At 33.2% G+C, this 18,750-nt stretch overlaps 1 protein-coding gene across 3 annotated transcripts; it reads left to right on the top strand.

Moving 5' to 3' along the window:
• Positions 1–31: 31 nt before the first annotated feature.
• LOC128887886 (MAP kinase-activated protein kinase 2) lies at positions 32–18,449 on the top strand. 3 transcript variants are annotated; one of them, XM_054144349.1, is made up of 9 exons: positions 32–2,720; positions 3,213–3,513; positions 5,504–5,807; positions 14,764–14,903; positions 15,012–15,184; positions 15,357–15,455; positions 15,564–15,639; positions 15,716–15,926; positions 16,163–18,449. In XM_054144349.1, exons 2-9 carry the CDS (start codon positions 3,479–3,481, stop codon positions 16,400–16,402), a joined length of 1,278 nt encoding a protein of 425 aa, XP_054000324.1. In that variant the 5' UTR covers positions 32–2,720; positions 3,213–3,478; the 3' UTR covers positions 16,403–18,449. The 3 variants fall into 3 exon arrangements, with proteins under 3 accessions (XP_054000324.1, XP_054000326.1, XP_054000325.1); XM_054144351.1 differs by lacking the exon at positions 3,213–3,513; XM_054144350.1 differs by lacking the exons at positions 32–2,720; positions 3,213–3,513 and adding an exon at positions 5,178–5,423.
• Positions 18,450–18,750: the final 301 nt, after the last annotated feature.

Raw genomic sequence — 18,750 nt, 5'->3', positions numbered from 1 at the left:
GCAGTATCATATAAATATATAAATACAATATATCTGGAAAGTTTTGTATCGGCACACAGTCTAAAAAGAACGTGCGGGGCAATATTATTATACTTATAATTTATTATTAGTGGAAGATTAGCCCTTGACCGAATTAGTAATTTGGTACTGTATTAATTAAAATTTTTTATTTAAAAAGTATAATTATTGAAAAAGTTGATTGACATATTTTTTTTTCAAATTGTTCTTTCGATGTAATTCAAATCTAAAATTAGAAAAAAAATCAAATTACACGTACACTGAGCTTTCCCAAGAAAATTGATATATTAATAATAATATTTCATTATAATCGATGCATTTCCGTCCGTCAAAAGAAGTCATTACCGTCTTAGTTTTGATGAGGATCAAAATTCAAGCGTGTCTTTAGACGTTAATATAAATGCCACGATTTTTTTTAAAGGGTACTATTTGAATATTTGCATTAGTACTGCAAGAAAGTAAGAAAAGATAATAATTCTACATAAGTTTAGTACAAAAGAATCGCATATTTCGTTATTATTGAAGACATTGCTTAATCTTACTTTGACCATGCAACTGAAATATGCACATATTTTACTTATTTTCCTAGAAACTGATCATACTACATGATATATTTCTAGGCTGTGTTTTATTGTAGTTTAAGATGCATATAAAAGATGCATTGTGTTTAATGGTTCTTTCAAAATCATAGGACGTGCAATAGTACTAACTCGTAAAAATGAATTAAACGTGGTAAATATTCCATAATCCTAATGTATTGTCAACATAGGTAATAGAATAGTCAATTTTATGTTTTAAATTGAAAATTGACATAGTTCAAATAATACGATATTAATTAAATTTGTTAAACTTCAAGTATTATTTACTTCTTCAAAAGGGACAATAAAAATATATTTTTTATGGAAAGCAGGAATACTTATCAGATTAGAAGAAGTGTATTAAGAATTAATGTATATGCGTTTACTTAACCGAATGTACATTTTATATCTTATTGTTAACTGTAATTAGATAACCTAATATTGAATATACAGATAGTAGCAAAAGTAGCATTAATGGTTGTAGGTCAAGATTATTGATAAAAAAACAATAATCTTGTATATGTAATGTTATTAATAATGTTTAGATCATTGATATTTTTCCAAAATATATTGAGGTGAGTCGTTAAATATTTTTAAACTATCCAGATATGTTAATGCTCACTGAAAATGTTTTTGCTGGTTATGATATTTCCATAAACATCTTCATAATTTATAAGCGTGTACTATATTTGTAGCAATGTTTAATATCTACTTAAACGTAAGCATCTTCTTAAATTCGATAATCCAAAGATTAAACAACAATACATTTTTTTTACAGATATTCGTGTAAATTATACTTGATTGAAATTTGATATAATTCTTAGACACTACTAATAGTATTCAATAATTTTATTTTAATTAAGAATAGCTACAATTTCATCATAAAATGGCACTGTGGTGCATTGTATTAATGATGATAATTTTGCATAAAATTTAGTCCTGCACACAATGATGTCGACATTGATACATTTGTACCTTCTGGAAGAAACTGTTATTCATTGTATGTTATTATGTACTACAATAGTCTAACAACAAAAGATGTAATCTAAATCAAAATTATCTCTCTATGGTTCATGTATTTTGCATAATGGAATTTTTATGTGTGAAATATTTGAAGGACAATACATTTAAAAAAGATTTGACATGTGCAAGAAACAAATGTGTAAATATAAAATGTGCCTGGATGAAAAAAAAAAATATTTATATTAAATCTAGTAGTTTTGTAATTATGTAAGTTATGAAATTCAAGTGACCTGAAGATTGTTGCCCCCTTCAGTTTTATTATATTGAAGAATTATATGTATATGTGTATATGTACACATGTCTAATTGTGGTATAACGTAAAATAACGCATAATTGAAATAAAAGAATTAACGATTAGCTTGTAAATTTACCTGGAGTTTTTATTTTTAAAACGCGTTATCCCCGGAAAAAGAACACGTATAACTAAAAATGACTCACTGAGGGGGGACTCGGAGGGACCCAAATATTCACAGTTTAGACTCGTCCCTGCGTAGTGACTCACATCCCAAGATTGCTTGTAGAGGCGCTTTGCCGCCATAGCCGCTTTATCCGCTCGTGTTTGTGAATTGGTTTTTCTTATGAAAGTCGGAGTCGTTGAGTGAACTTCGGTACGGTTAGTGGTCGGTGGAATACTATGGACGCAGAAAACGTCGCGTTTGGTTAAGTTCCATTATTAATCCGTTTTTCTCAGCGAGAAAATCAGTGTTCTAACCAACGCCACCGAATATTTTAATGCTCCTGTAAAACCGGCTATTCCACGGACAGGTAGACAGGTATTCCAATCTGTTCGACCGTTTGGAAGTTGGGTGACACACCTCCGAAGAACTTCCCATCTAACTGGTTTTTTTTCTTCACGGAAAATACGGACAGAAGTAAGGTTACACGACAGATATCTGTGGACGTTCATTTTCGGGCCCATTTACACGAATCCGTAAAATCAGTGCGATACGTATCGTGACAGAACGCAATTTGTAAAATATCACCGAGTGTTTTCACAACAGTGTTAAATAAAATGTTGTAACAGTGGTGTTTCCTCCCTCTCGTATTATGCGTTGCTATCTCGTGGCGGGAAATTGGTTTTGAAGAAGTAAACGTCATTAGGTATGTATCGTAAAAATTACATTTGTACGTAACCACGCTGAAAATAATTTACTGGTTTCTTTAATTTCTGTGATTTCAGTGTTCCTTTATCTAATGTGTCATTTGTTTGCATATGTCATACGCAATCGCTATTTCAAGTAAATCAACTTGCGACTCGACGAATCTTTATAAAATATATAGATGACGATTTGGCGGTGCTTACGAGCTTATGCAAATAGATCTCTGACAAGCAACTTTATGTTTCGTTTTTTTTTCCTCATATTGTATTTATCTTGGCAATTTTCGTGAATATTTGCCGTCTAACTTGCGCAACGGAAATGCAATTCATCTGGTAGAAGCGTTGGGAAATGCACAAACATTACGTGTGCCCGTTAAGAAAACCGCTTTTTTTTTTGTTGATAATGGCTTTTTTTTTGCACGCTTCGTTTTCATCGGCAATCATCCCTTCATGATTACAGACGATGAGTTTCACTAGTTTCTTTTTATCTTCAGTTTTCAGCTGGCCTCCCCCCTCTGTGATTATTCTTCGGATAACGAATTTTGAGTTGCGATTAGGAAAATTCTTAATTTTATTCGACGACACACGGGGCACACGGTTTATCCATAACGACCGCTACTGGCTGTACTCTTGCATTACCGAGAATTCTTTGGAGTTTTGGCTTTTCCCGGAAGGCGATGCTTTTTATCTTCTCATCAACGATCTGATTAAAGCTTTCGAAACTTAAAAAAAAACAAAAACAAACGAACAAGCAACACAAATGCCGAAATCGGCACACAAGTGGACATTTTGGAGGTCTCTGCCACATTATTTTATTTTTTTTCGTATTTCATGTTCGTGCACCGAACGTTAACGAATCGCTATTAATGATTTATCGAAGCATTCAACTTCGAATGTAACGATAACTCAGTCCATACTATAATTCATCATTCGTTGTATATACACTTCTGCTGTTACAATCATAACAGTTGTCCATTATTATTTAATCTCGTATCGATCAAAACTCACGCTGCAATAATGAAATACCAATTATCATTGAGTTTTAATGATTGGATTTTTAACATCATTGTACGATTCTTTTTTATTCGTCGGACGATTGTTTCTATTATTATTGTTTCGTTTCGTTTACGTACAGGCATACGATCGACGAATTCTATTGATAATTTAAAATTCACCGATGGTGTGAGTAAACTACAGTTGTACGGATTTACTGCGATCGATTAATAGTGGTTGTGTAATACGTAGAGGTGTGTGTGTGTGTGTACGCGCATACACATGATTATACCTGCGCGCGTACTGTGAAATAGTTCTTTGAAGTTTAACTAAATGTTATGTAAATTACAAAGTAAATTGATCTATTTCATAGAATTTTACGTAGTCAAGTAATTATACATAATTATAATAATTGTACAGTCGTCATACGTTATATACGTATTGAAAATTATTTATTAAATTCATGCACTGTATAGAGTGAAGATTCAGTCTCCGTTTCTTTTGAGGATACAGACCAAGTCAAAAGAGAAAATTGTTCGTTATACATTCATGAAGCCTCTGGGATTCTAGAATTTTTGACTATGATTGAATTTTTTAATATGTTTGTAGACATATTGTTTGTAGAAAGAACAAGTGGAGGGGAAAATAGATAGATAAGGCAGTGATGGGCAAAATCCTAGCAATACCCTTCAAACAAACGAACAATGTTGGAAATGATTATTGAAAAAAAAAAATTGAGTTAAAGGAAGTTGGGATTGTAAAAGTAGGGGCTTGCCATGCGTGGAAGATACTTCGCAAGGGTGTCTCTTATTTTTTTTAGGACGTTTCTGAAGGCGATTTATTTATCTAAAATAGGAATTTTGTAGTCGAGGATTCACAGAATGTGGTGATATTTTTTTCAATTGCACAATGTTGCAAATGATTATTGAATAAAAAAATTGAAACCCTTCGAATAAACCTGAAATTTGCCGATGTGTTTGTCTCGTTTCTTTCTTTGGAAAATGTTCAAAAGAGGAAACGAGACAAACATGTCGGCAAACTTCAGATTTATTCGAAGCCTAGGGTTTTGCCCATCACTGAGATAAGGAACTTCTACACTAAAAAGCACTACTTTAAACAATTTTTCTATCGGTATTAGAAACATTTACATGATCTCATATAGATGTTTTTTATTAAAATATATCAGCTGAATAAAAAAAATATCGATGATGAAATCTCGTAAAATATAACTCTGGGAATTTCCCTATCGAAATATTTTTAAACGAACAATATTCTCTTTAGCCCTTTTTTTAGTTAAAGGGAGAATGTATATCGCACGTATATCGTAGTTTCCATAGCACAAGTAAATGTTTTGAGAAATACGTTGCATCTAATCGGCGGATAGATTCCTTTCGAGATAACAGAATACTTATAAAATTAGTATGTGACGCGTTGATAGAAGTCGTATAACTCGTAGTAAATAAGATTCAGTTAACGCGAACAGCGGTGCTTTCCCAAGTAATGTTCAAGATAAAGTAAGCGCCGTAACCGTGGAAGTGATAATTTCGTTCACTGATGATTTTTTTCTTTTCGTTACCTGTGCTGTCACTTGCGTAGCGTGCTCAGAAGTGTCGAGACAGAGTACTGCTATCGCTCTAAAGTTTTCTTATCGATACAGTACGGTTGACGGATCTCCCGATGAAGTGCTTCAATTTGCTCAGAATATTTATATTGTTGGTTGCCATCATCTCGTATCGAATCGAAACGAATCCGCTAAACGATAACGCAACTAAACGGCGAATTAACGTTTTAGAAAGTGCAAGAGGTCGGCTGGCGACGAGAACGACGAGAATAAAAAAGGAAAACGGAAACGTTCGGCGAAAACTGTGACCGACCCGCCGCCGAAAGAGAAGGAAATCCCCACGTTGGAAGTCCCGGTCTTGGAAGTGAAAAGAAAAACCATGGAACACGCGGTCACGAGATGCGACAACCGTTTGCCAAAACTGACACCCATCACGGACGACTACGAAATCAGTAATCACGTGCTTGGTCTCGGGATCAACGGAAAAGTTGTTCAGTGTTACGACAAAAGTACGAGGGAAAAGTATGCGCTCAAGGTGAGAGATTATTGTCGAAACTGCTTCCGCGAAAAATGCTTTGTTTCATTTCCGTTGATGCTTAGGCGAGTACAAGTTAAAGTGGAACGTTGACCCTAGAATAACAAGCTGAGGTCCAATGAAGCCAAATTCTTTCGTGGTATACAATTTGTAAAGAGCAATAGTTGGCTACCAAGAAGAACGTTTAATGGTGTCAACATTTGGTGCTGTATGCTTGAGGAATTGTAATTGTTATTTATTCGTTGAATCTGGTCTCTGCTGGACCCCAGTATGTAATCAGAGCTGGGTAAAATACGTATTTTAAATAATAAACAGTAAATAAATATTTTATTTCGGATCATGCAAGTATTTTTAAAAATAAAATATTTTATTTGTTACAAAAAATGTTTAAGATAACACTTCAACAAATATCTTATTTGAAAAACACTGAAAATATTTGTGCCATAGTTCGAAATATTTTGTTTAATTTATTATCGGCAGATAAAATATGTTTATTTTACTAAATTATAGTGTAAAGTATATTTATTTTGGTAATTTAAAACGAACGAAGTACTTTTCCTCTGCATTATAAATATACATTCAATGTAGTTCTTCAATGAATACTTCTATCAAGAATTATCAATAGTAAGAAATAGCTTCTCCATCTGTGTATTATATTTACACAGTTTATTTTCAGGTTAAGAGCTATGGAAAGTATTCAATTTTATGCTTTATGTTATTAAAATGAAACATATTATATTTGCTGTGTTAGATTATCAAAATAAAATATTTATTTTCATGCTTCAACTACAGATTACCAAAATACTTTATTTGCTGAAATTTTATGTCCCATTTGAAATGCTATTTTATTTGAATTCCTGAAGAATTTATTATTTAAAATAGTATTTAAAATATTTTCTCTACAAGTATTACCTACCTCTGTATGTGATTCGTGTTTAAATTTTACCTGGTAAGTTCATGTTACATATATTGAATTTACAAGCTTAAGGAAAATTGTGTGACAGCCATGTAGTCTTGAGCACGTGCCTTGAAATAAGCAGATTTGGTATTCAGGGTTTCAGCCCCCTCATCTTTACAATTATTTATAGAAAAATAAGGGAAGGGCCGTTATTTACAGAAAGAATTAGATTTTGAACCACGAATAAACAAGATAGCTAAAAATAAAGTGTGGTGTTCTAGAATAAATGGATTCGATAGTCGACAGTGCAGCTTGCCTGAACGCGGAAGGATCGTTTGAATATTAATTTCCCTTTCAATGAACAAAGCCAACGCACACGTATTGGCACGCGTGCAGCCAAGTGTTATGGAAGTCGGTGGCTACCGTCGCCTATTAAGAATTGCAACTTGTGATGCATATTTAAAATTTCACGCACGAACGAACGTTACAAAACCAACATGTTCGAAACATGCACGCGGAAAACGTCAGGTATCATTTTTATTCCACCGTCGGCGGCGTTATACGCCCGAGATAAAACGTAGCAATATAGTTTACGAGAGTTTCGACTCTTATCAAGCGGCCACGAAAATTATATGTATTATTCTTTTAAGTGTAACGTGACACGATTGTCCTTGGCTATTTTCGTAACAGCGGAAAGATGCTCCAAGGATGAATCTCGATATCTGGCGTTAAACGTGAACGTTAGCGCGCATTTAGAAGATCACCGATCCCACCAATGTATCGATTTCTACTTAACGTAGCGAGGTACGATCATCGACTAACGATGTCCAAGCGAGTCCAGACCGCGAGTCATCCTCTATTTATACTCGATGATTTCCCGTTCGACGATTCCGACCATGCGGTGTGTATCGCTGAGGTCAGAGCTTCGCCCCTTGTTTTCTCCGTTTCTCCTTGGGAAAAATTCGTGGATCCTCGTATTTGTGTCTTCGCGCGACTGATTTGTTGTTCTTGGATCCATAAGTCGCGCGGGAAATTTCGAAGCGCAACGAGAACCGTAAAGTCGAGTGCTGCGCGACACGAAATTAGTGAATCTTGTATTTATGTAAAGTGATTAACTATGGAGGCATAGTTATTATACTGATACATACTTGTCACTTGTTTCCATTCTTCTTATCGTAACTTTGTCTTACATGACTCCTACATTGTTTTAATACTGTTTGCAGTATCTCTTAACTCTCATATCTGTGGGGATAGGCTAAACACGTACTGTAGCTGCACGTTTGCATACTAACAACCCCCGAGGACCACGAAATTAGTGTAGCGTTCGTCCTTGGAAACGTCGCAGAAAATATAGGTGAATTTACAATCTACTTCTGCTACTTTTCCAATACGAATTTGGTGGCTCATGTACATACGTAAACAGGTTCTTTAAAAATACGCAGACGTGCGCACAATTTCTTTTCGTTGCTTACGTACGGCTGCACCGACAGCTTTAGTGGGTTTTACAGGAAATATTGAGTCTCGATGCAAATACCCAGAATGCCAATGACCTATCGCGCGAATCATTCCAAACCCCACGACGTAAACATCTGTTCGACTGGCTTAATAACTGTTTATTAAAATTCTTTTCTTCCATCAGTGTACGCGAATCTAGATGTAGAAATTAATTCTGTGCCTTTTTAAAGTAAACATATCATTTATTTAACGTAACAAAATAGAAGGCAAATATTTTCACTTAAACTTACAAATAATCGAATATAAAGGCACAGAATTAATTTATACACCTAGAACTGCATAGAATTGCATACAACAATGAATATTTTATGCCACAGCAGCCTCTGTATGTATATATAAGTAGATAGATTTATTTGTTCAGCTAACATTTGCCACTGTAATATTCTCATCCAGTATTATTGATTCCCGCGATAACAAATAACGCCTTAAACCCGTTTAAATCATTTATCTAATGACAATTAATTTCTTTTGCACACGGAAGTGTAAACACACGCGACAAAGCAGAGCGGGTACGCGTATCTGACCAAATGGACAGAAATAGCAGATAAGGTTCAACAGAAATATATCATTATTTATATAGTAACAATGATCTCATATTTGCTAACGCTGAAACGGTCGGTACCTTCGAAGGTATTGATCTGTCGAATAATCCAGGGCTGAGAGTTAATATCTTCGCTAGGCAGATAAACGAGTCAGCTGTTGGAACAATTAATATCAAGCAGTATCGCGAGATTCGTCATCTTCCATTTTTTTTTCCTTTTTTTTTTTTACGTAACACGAACGTGTCGCGCAAGTATAGCACGTTAAGTTGTGAATTGTTCCGATTCGATTGTTCCAGTCACGGATATCAATAGACTAGCTAACTAATCCAGATAGATAATCGATTAAACGTTTATACGTAGGGACATGTACAAAGTTTCTGTTACAATCGTACCTACGCGTTACGTAATTATTTCGTAACGTCATAATTAAATTCTTCGTGTGTACCTTTTATCTCGGTTACACAACCGAACAAATATGAATATTTACCAAAATCTTATGTTTATTGATTGCTAAATTTTAGAATTATGATAGAGGGTCGCGTTTTATATTGCGAAGTAGTAGAATATACAATGGAGACGTATACAAAAGCATTGTTAAGAAATTAGTAAATAGTAGTGCAGCGCGGGCGGTTACGTAAATGAAAATAAGACAGAAGCAGTGTTACGTTGACATAAGTATTATCGTAATAATAACTATGTACACGATAATCCGTTTCCTCGTATACAGAAACAAGTCAGTGAAATATAACGGTATGTGGTAAAGCCAATTCAAGTAACGCTTCCAACCTAATTCTAAACTTGTAATTAGTAGAACTTTCGAAACTTTCAAGATAGAAGTTTCTTTTCTTTCCCAATAGGTATTTCAATTTTTTTTTTTTTTTTTACAAACTAGTAATCAACTCTGTCTATGTCGACAAATTTATAGGTAGACTGCGGATCTTTATGCAAAATAAAATCTTCGCGAACGTGCCGACAAAAATCGAACCTAAATAGGAATTTATTTTATTCTCCAAATATTATAACATGAACTTTACTTTCAATATTTTTTATATTCTTCCATATTGTTTGCATTTTGTAGTTTCTTGCATATATTCAAATTTCCTATAAATGCATAAAGATCCGCAGTCTATTTAGAAGCAACTTCCAAATCAATCTTATAATACTTATGGGTCAGACTGTATTGTATATTTATGCAAACTGCTTAAGACTCCTTAAAAACATCAAGGCTTATCAAGGCTTAATGGAGTGATCAAGATTTTCAAGTCGTCGCGATATATCATAACTTCAAGAGCAATCGACACTTTCAAGACCTTCGGGTATCGAATTGTGTTTCAAGTTGAAACATTCAACCGATACGATCCGGTCTCGAGTCTACCACCCGGTATCCGTTTCACCGAACGGATCGAATTATTGGAAATAAGCCACCTGGATTGGTGAAACGATTTTAATTATATTGTTCGACCGTGAAGATATCTGACAGCGAAGACAATAATTTTACTATTCGAGCAACGTAATTGGAAGCTACATAAATTTCTCTTACGACCTTCGGATACCACCGAGGCAACGTCGCCCCTGATCGATAAATTAATTATTATACCGTGCCACGTAGATTGAATTAATGCAATTTATTTTTGTATGAATTATAATTATCAAATTGTAATACGTATGGAACAGACGCCTCTATAACTGTATTAAGGGGTTAGTCGCAGTCAGGAAAATGAAAACGGATACTTTCTTGTGTGTTTTTTTTTAAGGTATTAAATAATAATTTTTATTCGTGAAATTTAAATATATGACAAAATATATCTTAAAGAACTATAAACAAATTTTTGTTTTAAAAGCGGGTCAATTCGTTTCGTCATAACAGGCGATGGTGCGAGTGGCCATTTTGTTTGCGGTGAGGAAGATTTCTCCAAACTGGTATACCTGAAAACAAAAATAAAGGTAGATTTGGAGAATATATTAGACTAACGGGTCCCTGATCGAAGGATTTTGGAAAAAATTTATTTAAAACAAAGTGACGTACATTTGAAGTTGAAGTTCAATTTTCATTATAAAATTAAGTGATTAAATAGAGAATAAAAAGAAAAGTATATAAGAAAATGAAGAATCCTTCGATCAGGGACCCGTTAGTCTAATATATTTTCTAAATCTACCTTTAGTTTTTTTTTTCAGGTGCATCAGTTTGAAGAAATCTTGCTCACCGCAAACCAAGTGGCCCACCCACGCCATCGTCTGTTATGACGAAATGAATTAACCTTTTTTTAAAACAAAAATTATTTTATAATCCTTTAAGACATACTTTGTAATATATTTTCATATATTTACATTTCATTCATAAAAATTATTATTTAATACCTTAAAAAAAACACACAAGAAACTGTCCGTTTTCATTTTCCTGACTGCGACTAACCCCTTAACTTACGTATAACCTGTACATAACAAAGAGCGCACAACTATTATCGTTTCAAGCAAAATGTCTCCAGGCATACTCCAAGAGAAAGCTGTCGAAACGTATTTCCGCGTGTTGTCGTAAAAAAGTCAATATTTGCAGACGTCATGGTACACTGGTGCAACCTAGTTTCTTATTACAAATTCTCCATCGATAATTGATTACCTGCCCTAGACGGACTTGTGTCTTCATTGTTTCACGTTTCTGTTTTCTGAATTACCTCGCTTATCTCTCCGTTTCATTACAAAAAAAATGTTTAACTCTGTGTTCTACCAGTAAAATCTTACCAAAAGGAAGTTAACAGTAGAAGAATTGTTATGTCTCTTCTACTAGCACGGAAAATTTCCATTAGGAATTCCTGAAAAGTGCTGAAAATTATGTTTTTTAAGTCCCTACGAATCTAAATTATGACAAATTTGACTTATCATTTCGTAGAGTATTAGCATTTGTCTGCTACCCCACTAATCGAAAAGATGATTTGGTAAAATCGTTATTCAGATTTCTATCTTAACCTGTACGCCTCTGATGTAATAATACTAGGGAAAAAATGCGAAAAAGTAGAAATGATTTTCCAACTCTATTTTTGCCCATCCTTGAATTTCTTCCTTAACAAATAAAAGATTTCCCGAGATTTCTGGATGTTCAGATGAGAAGGATAAAATCGATAGACATCGCAACACTGATTGACATTTGAACGCATACAACTAACCTCAATTTATGTACTATTCCACGTATTACCTTGTAGATAACTAAGCTTGGCAACCGCTCGTGTAGTTACGACGAGGAAGAGGAAGGTAGGATAATTTAATGTACAGTTTCGCGCGCATTTGCGTCACGTTCGGTTCACTCACACGTCAAACGTTTCTTTTTCCACGTAAAATACGTTCGCGTAGGATGGCGAACATAGCCAACTTACAGCTTCTCATAGAGCTTATTAATAATGCTTCGCGCATATTGGTCCGATCGTCGCTTCGACGCATACAGGGTGTCCCAAAAATGTTGTAACACCTTGAAAGGGGCGGTTCAGGAGGTGATTTGAAACAACTTTTTCCTTAGCGAAAATGTTGTCCGAGGTTTCGTTAAGGAGATATTAAGCGAAATCCCCGACCAATCAGAGCTCGAGTATGCCGGTTGAGCGTAGGCTACGCGCGCTCTGATTGGTCGGGGTTTTTTGTTAATATCTGCTTAACGAAGCCTCGAACAACATTTTCGCTAAGGAAAAAGTTGTTTCAAATGACCTTCCGAACCACCCATTTCAAGGTGTTACAACATCTTTGGGACACCCTGTATCTACAGTGGGTGTACAATGTATTCGTACACCGATCAATTTTCAAAAAAACTTTTGTGTGAAATTGTAGTTTCTTAACTTCTTTTTTTATAATCTATGATATTTTACATACTCTCGGAAGTCTCTAAGATAGATATAGTCCAAACATTTACTAGTTAATATAATTTGTGAAATTAACAAAAAAATGGGAAAAGTGGGTAAAAGTATAGAAGCAATAAGTATTTGTACGATTCTTATGACGAACCATTTACAGCAGAGTTTTTAACGTAAACACATAAGTTTATTGCTCCGTGCGAATTAGAAAATATCAAATTTCCAGGAAAGTACTTTTAAACAGTTGTCCGAATACTTATTGCTTCGATATTTCTATCGATTAATTGTTTTTTTCTTGTTAATTTCACAACTTACATAAATAGCTATTTTTTTTTTTTTTTTTTGTAATCTATCTGTTCTATAGATTACCGAGAATATGTAAAATGTCATTGTTTACATAAAAGTGGTTAATAAATTACAATTTTACATAGTTTTTGTGGTAATCGATCGGTGTACAAATACTTTCTACATCCACTGTATATGACATTTCGTGAAACGCTAATCTCATTATCACGGAATAATACGAAAGGACATCTGTTCGCTGCGTGTGACTGACGTGTTTTCATTTAAGAGCGGACACGGCGGACAATTATGGGAAATAGCACGTATTAAAGCTCGTTAACAATTAAAAGATACCGAAGCGTTAAAAACACATGCTCGAACCGTTCGTTTGCTCGCTAAACGTTTTTCCCGGGCTTTACGCATGGAAACTCGTTAATTCGTGGAACGACAACGTCGTTCTGTATTCCGTGAAGTAAATTCGAATCGAAACCGGTTTCGACTTTCTTTTCCCGTCTGTTTCTCGGAGCTTTAATTGTATTCGAATATTTTTAGAACCGGGGATTATAGCCAATGCTCTAAAAATATTTCACTTAAACATGAGGCAATTTTTTTCTTTCCCTATTTTCATGTCACCGCTACATTACTTTTTTGGGGCTACTTTATACGGATAATAAAACGTAGAAATGGATTTTGTACTGTCGTATTTTACGAATGTTTCGTAACTATGATAACCAAATGCTAATACCAGCAATACATGAAAAAGATATAATTAATCAGACGGAAAATACAATTCAGCATTCTAATTTTCATTGCGAAAACAAAGTATTAATAGGAATAGTTAATAATTGGGTTGAAAGAAACAATGGGATAGTATGCAATTTACCATGGAATTTTAACAATGCTCGCAATCGAAGCAACTGAAATAAAAGACATTTGGACGTTGCCAATAGTAGTTTTGGAACGTTAGATAATGCCTCTGTTCTCTCTGCCAATTGTTTCAGCTCGATCCGACAAATATTTTAAGCCATTAGTTACGGAAACAATGTCTTCTACTTTTTTACACGACACACTCTCAGTTGCATGTAGCGTTCGGAAATATTTCATTACTACAAACGCAGAATTCATCGGTTCTTTTATTCGACAACGTATTTAAATCCGCTTGAATTGTAACAATTGCGCAATAACTTTAGTATGTGAACACGTTGCATTTATTGACCGCTGACTTTAACCAAAGAATGCCAAGTCATAAATGTCAGTGTATCACGAACTACAACTGGTTTTGGTAAAAGAAAAAAGCATATTATATAGTGGAATAAAAGAATACTTAATATAGCATTTCGTTATGAATAAAAACAACCAGACCTAACCCTGACCTAAAACGTTTTTTTTTTTTTTTTTTTTTTATCACTAATAGTAAAAATATAAAAAAATGAAACTAGAAAGCAGAAAACTCGGAAGCCAAGAACTAAATAATTTAAATGAGATGGTAAAGTTTGAGAAACTTATAAGCTTTAACGATTTCACAGCATTACGATGTCAGCTGTTTTTTGGTTCACCAGCATTTCTGAAAGGCGACGACAATCAGTTCATTGATGATGAAACAATTTTTCCGAAAAATTGTTAAAAATCGAAATGACCGCCTGGATATTCTTTTTTAAATATACTATGGCGTATGTTTCACGAGTCAGACAATTATCACTTCTTTAGAGTATTCCCTGTTGTTCTTCACTGATTACATAACTTCATTTGTGTCTACATTGATATTGACTTCTTCGACTTCATGGAAATCTGAAATTTTAAGGAATCGTAATATAAGCATCCATTTTCATATTTCGACGTATTATATATAAAAATTATTTGTAACATATATATATATTTGTTTATAGGTGTTGTATGATTGTGTAAAGGCTCGAAGAGAAGTTGAATTGCATTGGAGAGCATCGAATTGCAGACATATAGTTCAAGTTAAAGATGTATATGAAAACACATACAGTGGAAATAAATGTTTATTGGTTGTTATGGAATGGTAAGATTATACACAATCCAATTTGATGATTTCATTGTGATATTAATATAGATAATATAGGATTAATATAGGATATAGGAGATAACTGTATATTTAAAAATTCTTCAGCATGGAAGGAGGAGAGTTATTTGAGAGAATACAAGACAGACAAGATGGCGCATTTACGGAAAGAGAAGCTGCACAAATAATGTATGAAATTTGTGTTGCTGTGAAGCACCTACATGATATGAACATCGCGCATAGAGATCTCAAACCAGAAAATCTTCTCTATTCCAGACCTGGTATGTTTTTTCATGTGTTTATTTATTCTCCTGATGTTAATGTATGTCATAGATGAATGCTCATAAATATTAATAGGTGAACTTAGAAAATGTGCATATGCTTACTTTATCTTATTTTGGTAACTAAATCTATACTTATTAATTTAATAATGTATTGTGTAATCATTTTCAGATACTACCGGAATATTGAAGCTTACAGATTTCGGTTTTGCAAAAGAAACGCATTTAAAAGATACGTTACAAACGCCGTGTTATACGCCATACTATGTGGGTAAGTTATGTTAAAAATTCCAATCATTTGCCTTGAGTATTTACATCACTAATGATGAATGTATGAATGTAAATGGAAATTAAACATACATATTTTCTATTTGTGAAGCTCCTGAGGTTCTGGGACCGGAGAAGTATGATAAAAGCTGTGATATTTGGTCACTTGGAGTTATCATGTATATATTGTAAGTAAATATATTCTCAAATACTTTTAAACTCGAATCAAATTGTATAACATGCCAATATTGTCCATTGTTATAGATTGTGTGGTTTCCCACCTTTTTATAGCAACCATGGTTTGGCGATATCGCCGGGAATGAAAAAAAGAATTCGTTTAGGTCAATACGATTTTCCAGCTCCTGAATGGTCAAATGTAAGCGCAGAGGCGCAAGATCTTATCAAGGGTATGTTGTGTACAGATCCAGCTAGGAGATTGCAAATCAGTGAAGTTATGCGAAACAAATGGATTTCCGTAAGATTTTCATTCCATTTTTACTTATACAGAGCGATTTTGAAAACTGGAACAAACTGCAACTACTCTCTAAGCAATGAGGACGATGATAGTTCAAGATAATTCCCATTTTGGGGACACAACTTTTTATATGGAGTTTCAGTTTTGTCCTAATCTGTGGAATCACACTGTATATATATATATATATATATTATACGACTACAAACAAAATTATTTTATTATCGTTTATTATGTAGAAACACACGGAAGTACCAGCCACTCCTTTACATACTGGTCGCGTACTTCGAGAAGGTGAAGAGCTTTGGCCAGAGGTTCAAGAAGAAATGACACGGTCTTTGGCTACGATGCGTGTAGATTACGACACAGCTAATTTGAAACAATTGGACCATACGAATAACGCGTTATTAATTAAACGCAGACGGGCAAAGCAATCGAACGCGGTACCCACAGCCGCTAATCCTACGCCTGCTTCCTAGGGAGACGCAACAAGGGCCAGACAGGACTGGTGTATTTTTTTACGTAGGTGGATAAGGTATAGCCTAATTACAATGAGAATTGTTTTCTGACAATTACGGTGCACGAAAGATGAGAGATTACAAACCAAGATTATTTTGAACGAAAGATTATATGTACACACCGAAATATTATAGAAAAGGAAAACACGGAAGCAATGATTCAATGGTATGTCTACATTTGTGCTGGTATACATTTATTTGTTATCGCTAAACAAATATTTTTGATTGCTAACACTGAATAATTGTACTTAAATTTTGGAAGTACTATTATCATGGTATACACATATAGAAAATAATAATAGGTGCATACTTACAAGGGGGAATCTTACAACACTTTAGTTACGGTGCATTTTTTATTTTCTATAGTAAAAATAATAGTACTTTAAAAGGTCTAATAATACAAAACTAAACAACACGTGACTGTGAAGTAAAAATGTGTGTCACGGTCTATATCTATTGATGAAACGTTGACAATAAAATGTTTTGTCAGTAATTACTGCATATACATATAGTACAATGATATACGAGAAAAAAAAAACAGAAATATTCAAGATGTTTCTCAAGTTTACGTAAAATAATGTATAACAGTGTTTTTGGCCTACATAGGACAGACTTAATATCGAAAGTCCGTTATTTACAACACGCCATTTAGTAGCTAATATAACAAATTCCTTGTCATTCGTTTACTTAAAAATTATTTTATAAGATTCGAGAACATTACGTGTATAGCGACATTTTATATATTATTTTTAAATTATTATTCTGCTTTTATTTATCATAATTCACGTATAAGAATTGAATACTTCAGATCATAACCTATATACAGCTAAAAGTCACCCACGTTATTAAAGCAAAGCATAAATAAAAAAGAAATAGAAACAATATACTTCGAAGTGATATTTTGACTGAGGCTGAATATATGTATATATATATGTATGTTTCTTTAATTATTCCTTGAACATTGAAGAAATATGTTTACTTTTTAAACAACTTCTTAAAAACACAAAACTTATAATAATTAGAACGAAGCCTAAAAACAAAGATGTCAACTTTATTGAATAAATGTGTTAGCCATATTTTATTAGATATAATCTAAAATAAAAACTGAAGTGAATTTAGATGAAGAAATTAATTCGATGCCTTAATCGATATGAGGTCAATTTTTAATGTAGCGTAATTTCGACTATAGAATTATTATTAAGTATTTTTATTAGAAACAGATTTAACTTCAGTCAAGGTGCGATAAAATCTCGCAAGTGTGTTAGTGTTTCTTCAGAGATGACTGATATGTTGTAAAATGTAAATATTATATGTATGAATTATTTTTAATAAGATAATTTGTATCTGCACTAATTATTAATAATCAGTAATATTATTAGTAGCCCTCCACAGATTATAAGTAATCAAAATGTCATGATTGAAAGTGGATTTTTTGACTAGTAAATTACAGGCGAACGAAAGTGAGTAGGCCTAGGCCTTAATTTGCTTCTGCAATTCTATGTTATTAAACAAAGGGAAGTTAAATAAAGGTATTGTATATTTTTTATTTGACTATGTTAATGATACCATTTTTTTTATGTATCTGGAATTATACAATACACCTACATAGAATTGTGGAAACAATTTTGTGCGGTATAAATATCACGCGATCGTTATTCAGCTCCTATATTTTCACGGAAATAATAAAACTAGTAATTATAAAATGTATAAAAATAGCAGCGAACTTTAATTTAAAGAAGAAAAAAACAACTTCACAACATTTTCCTAAATCAAAATTATAAATGTAGTTCCTGATGTAATATAAATAATTGTTGCATTGTTGTATTTGATAATATTGCGATAGTACAATTTCCATAGATTAAAATGATTGTATATTATAAACGGAAATGTATAACCTTAATTCGGGCTGAACTACAGTATTGAAATATTTTTGTAATGGATTTAAGTCTGTTGGTTTGCACTGCATTTATGAAACTTGACAATAAATATACAACGTGACGTTACTGAATATAGAATCAGTTCATTATCTGTACAGAATACCATGTGTATCACAACTTTTTAATTATGTTTTTTTTATCTGGTCAAACAAATATTTGTTGTAATTATTTTATTTAAATTCAATCACTAGACAGCTGTTTTAGCTTTCACAGTATATATTTGCGAGTTATACTTAATTTTGTTTAAAGAACTTTTGAAAAATTTCATTGACATTATCCATATAATTTATCATCATTAAATGTCAAGATTAATTCTCCAAGTATATAAATATATATTTACATATAAAATTTAAATAACTTACTTAAGCTAAC

The sequence above is a fragment of the Hylaeus anthracinus genome, unplaced genomic scaffold (genome assembly GCF_026225885.1).
Source record: "Hylaeus anthracinus isolate JK02 unplaced genomic scaffold, UHH_iyHylAnth1.0_haploid 11989, whole genome shotgun sequence".
NCBI classification, from domain to species: Eukaryota; Metazoa; Arthropoda; class Insecta; order Hymenoptera; family Colletidae; genus Hylaeus; species Hylaeus anthracinus.
Note: the sequence above shows the minus strand (reverse complement) of the source record. Positions and strands in the feature narration are given on the sequence as shown.

Excerpts from the sequence above, each read along its gene's own strand:
- LOC128887886 (XM_054144349.1), top strand. The coding sequence starts at position 3,479 with ATGCCGAAATCGGCACACAAGTGGACATTTTGGAG. Across the intron at positions 5,808-14,763 it reads GGGAAAAGTATGCGCTCAAG|GTGTTGTATGATTGTGTAAA; the intron begins GTGAGAGATTAT and ends ATTTGTTTATAG. Across the intron at positions 14,904-15,011 it reads TTATTGGTTGTTATGGAATG|CATGGAAGGAGGAGAGTTAT; the intron begins GTAAGATTATAC and ends AAAATTCTTCAG.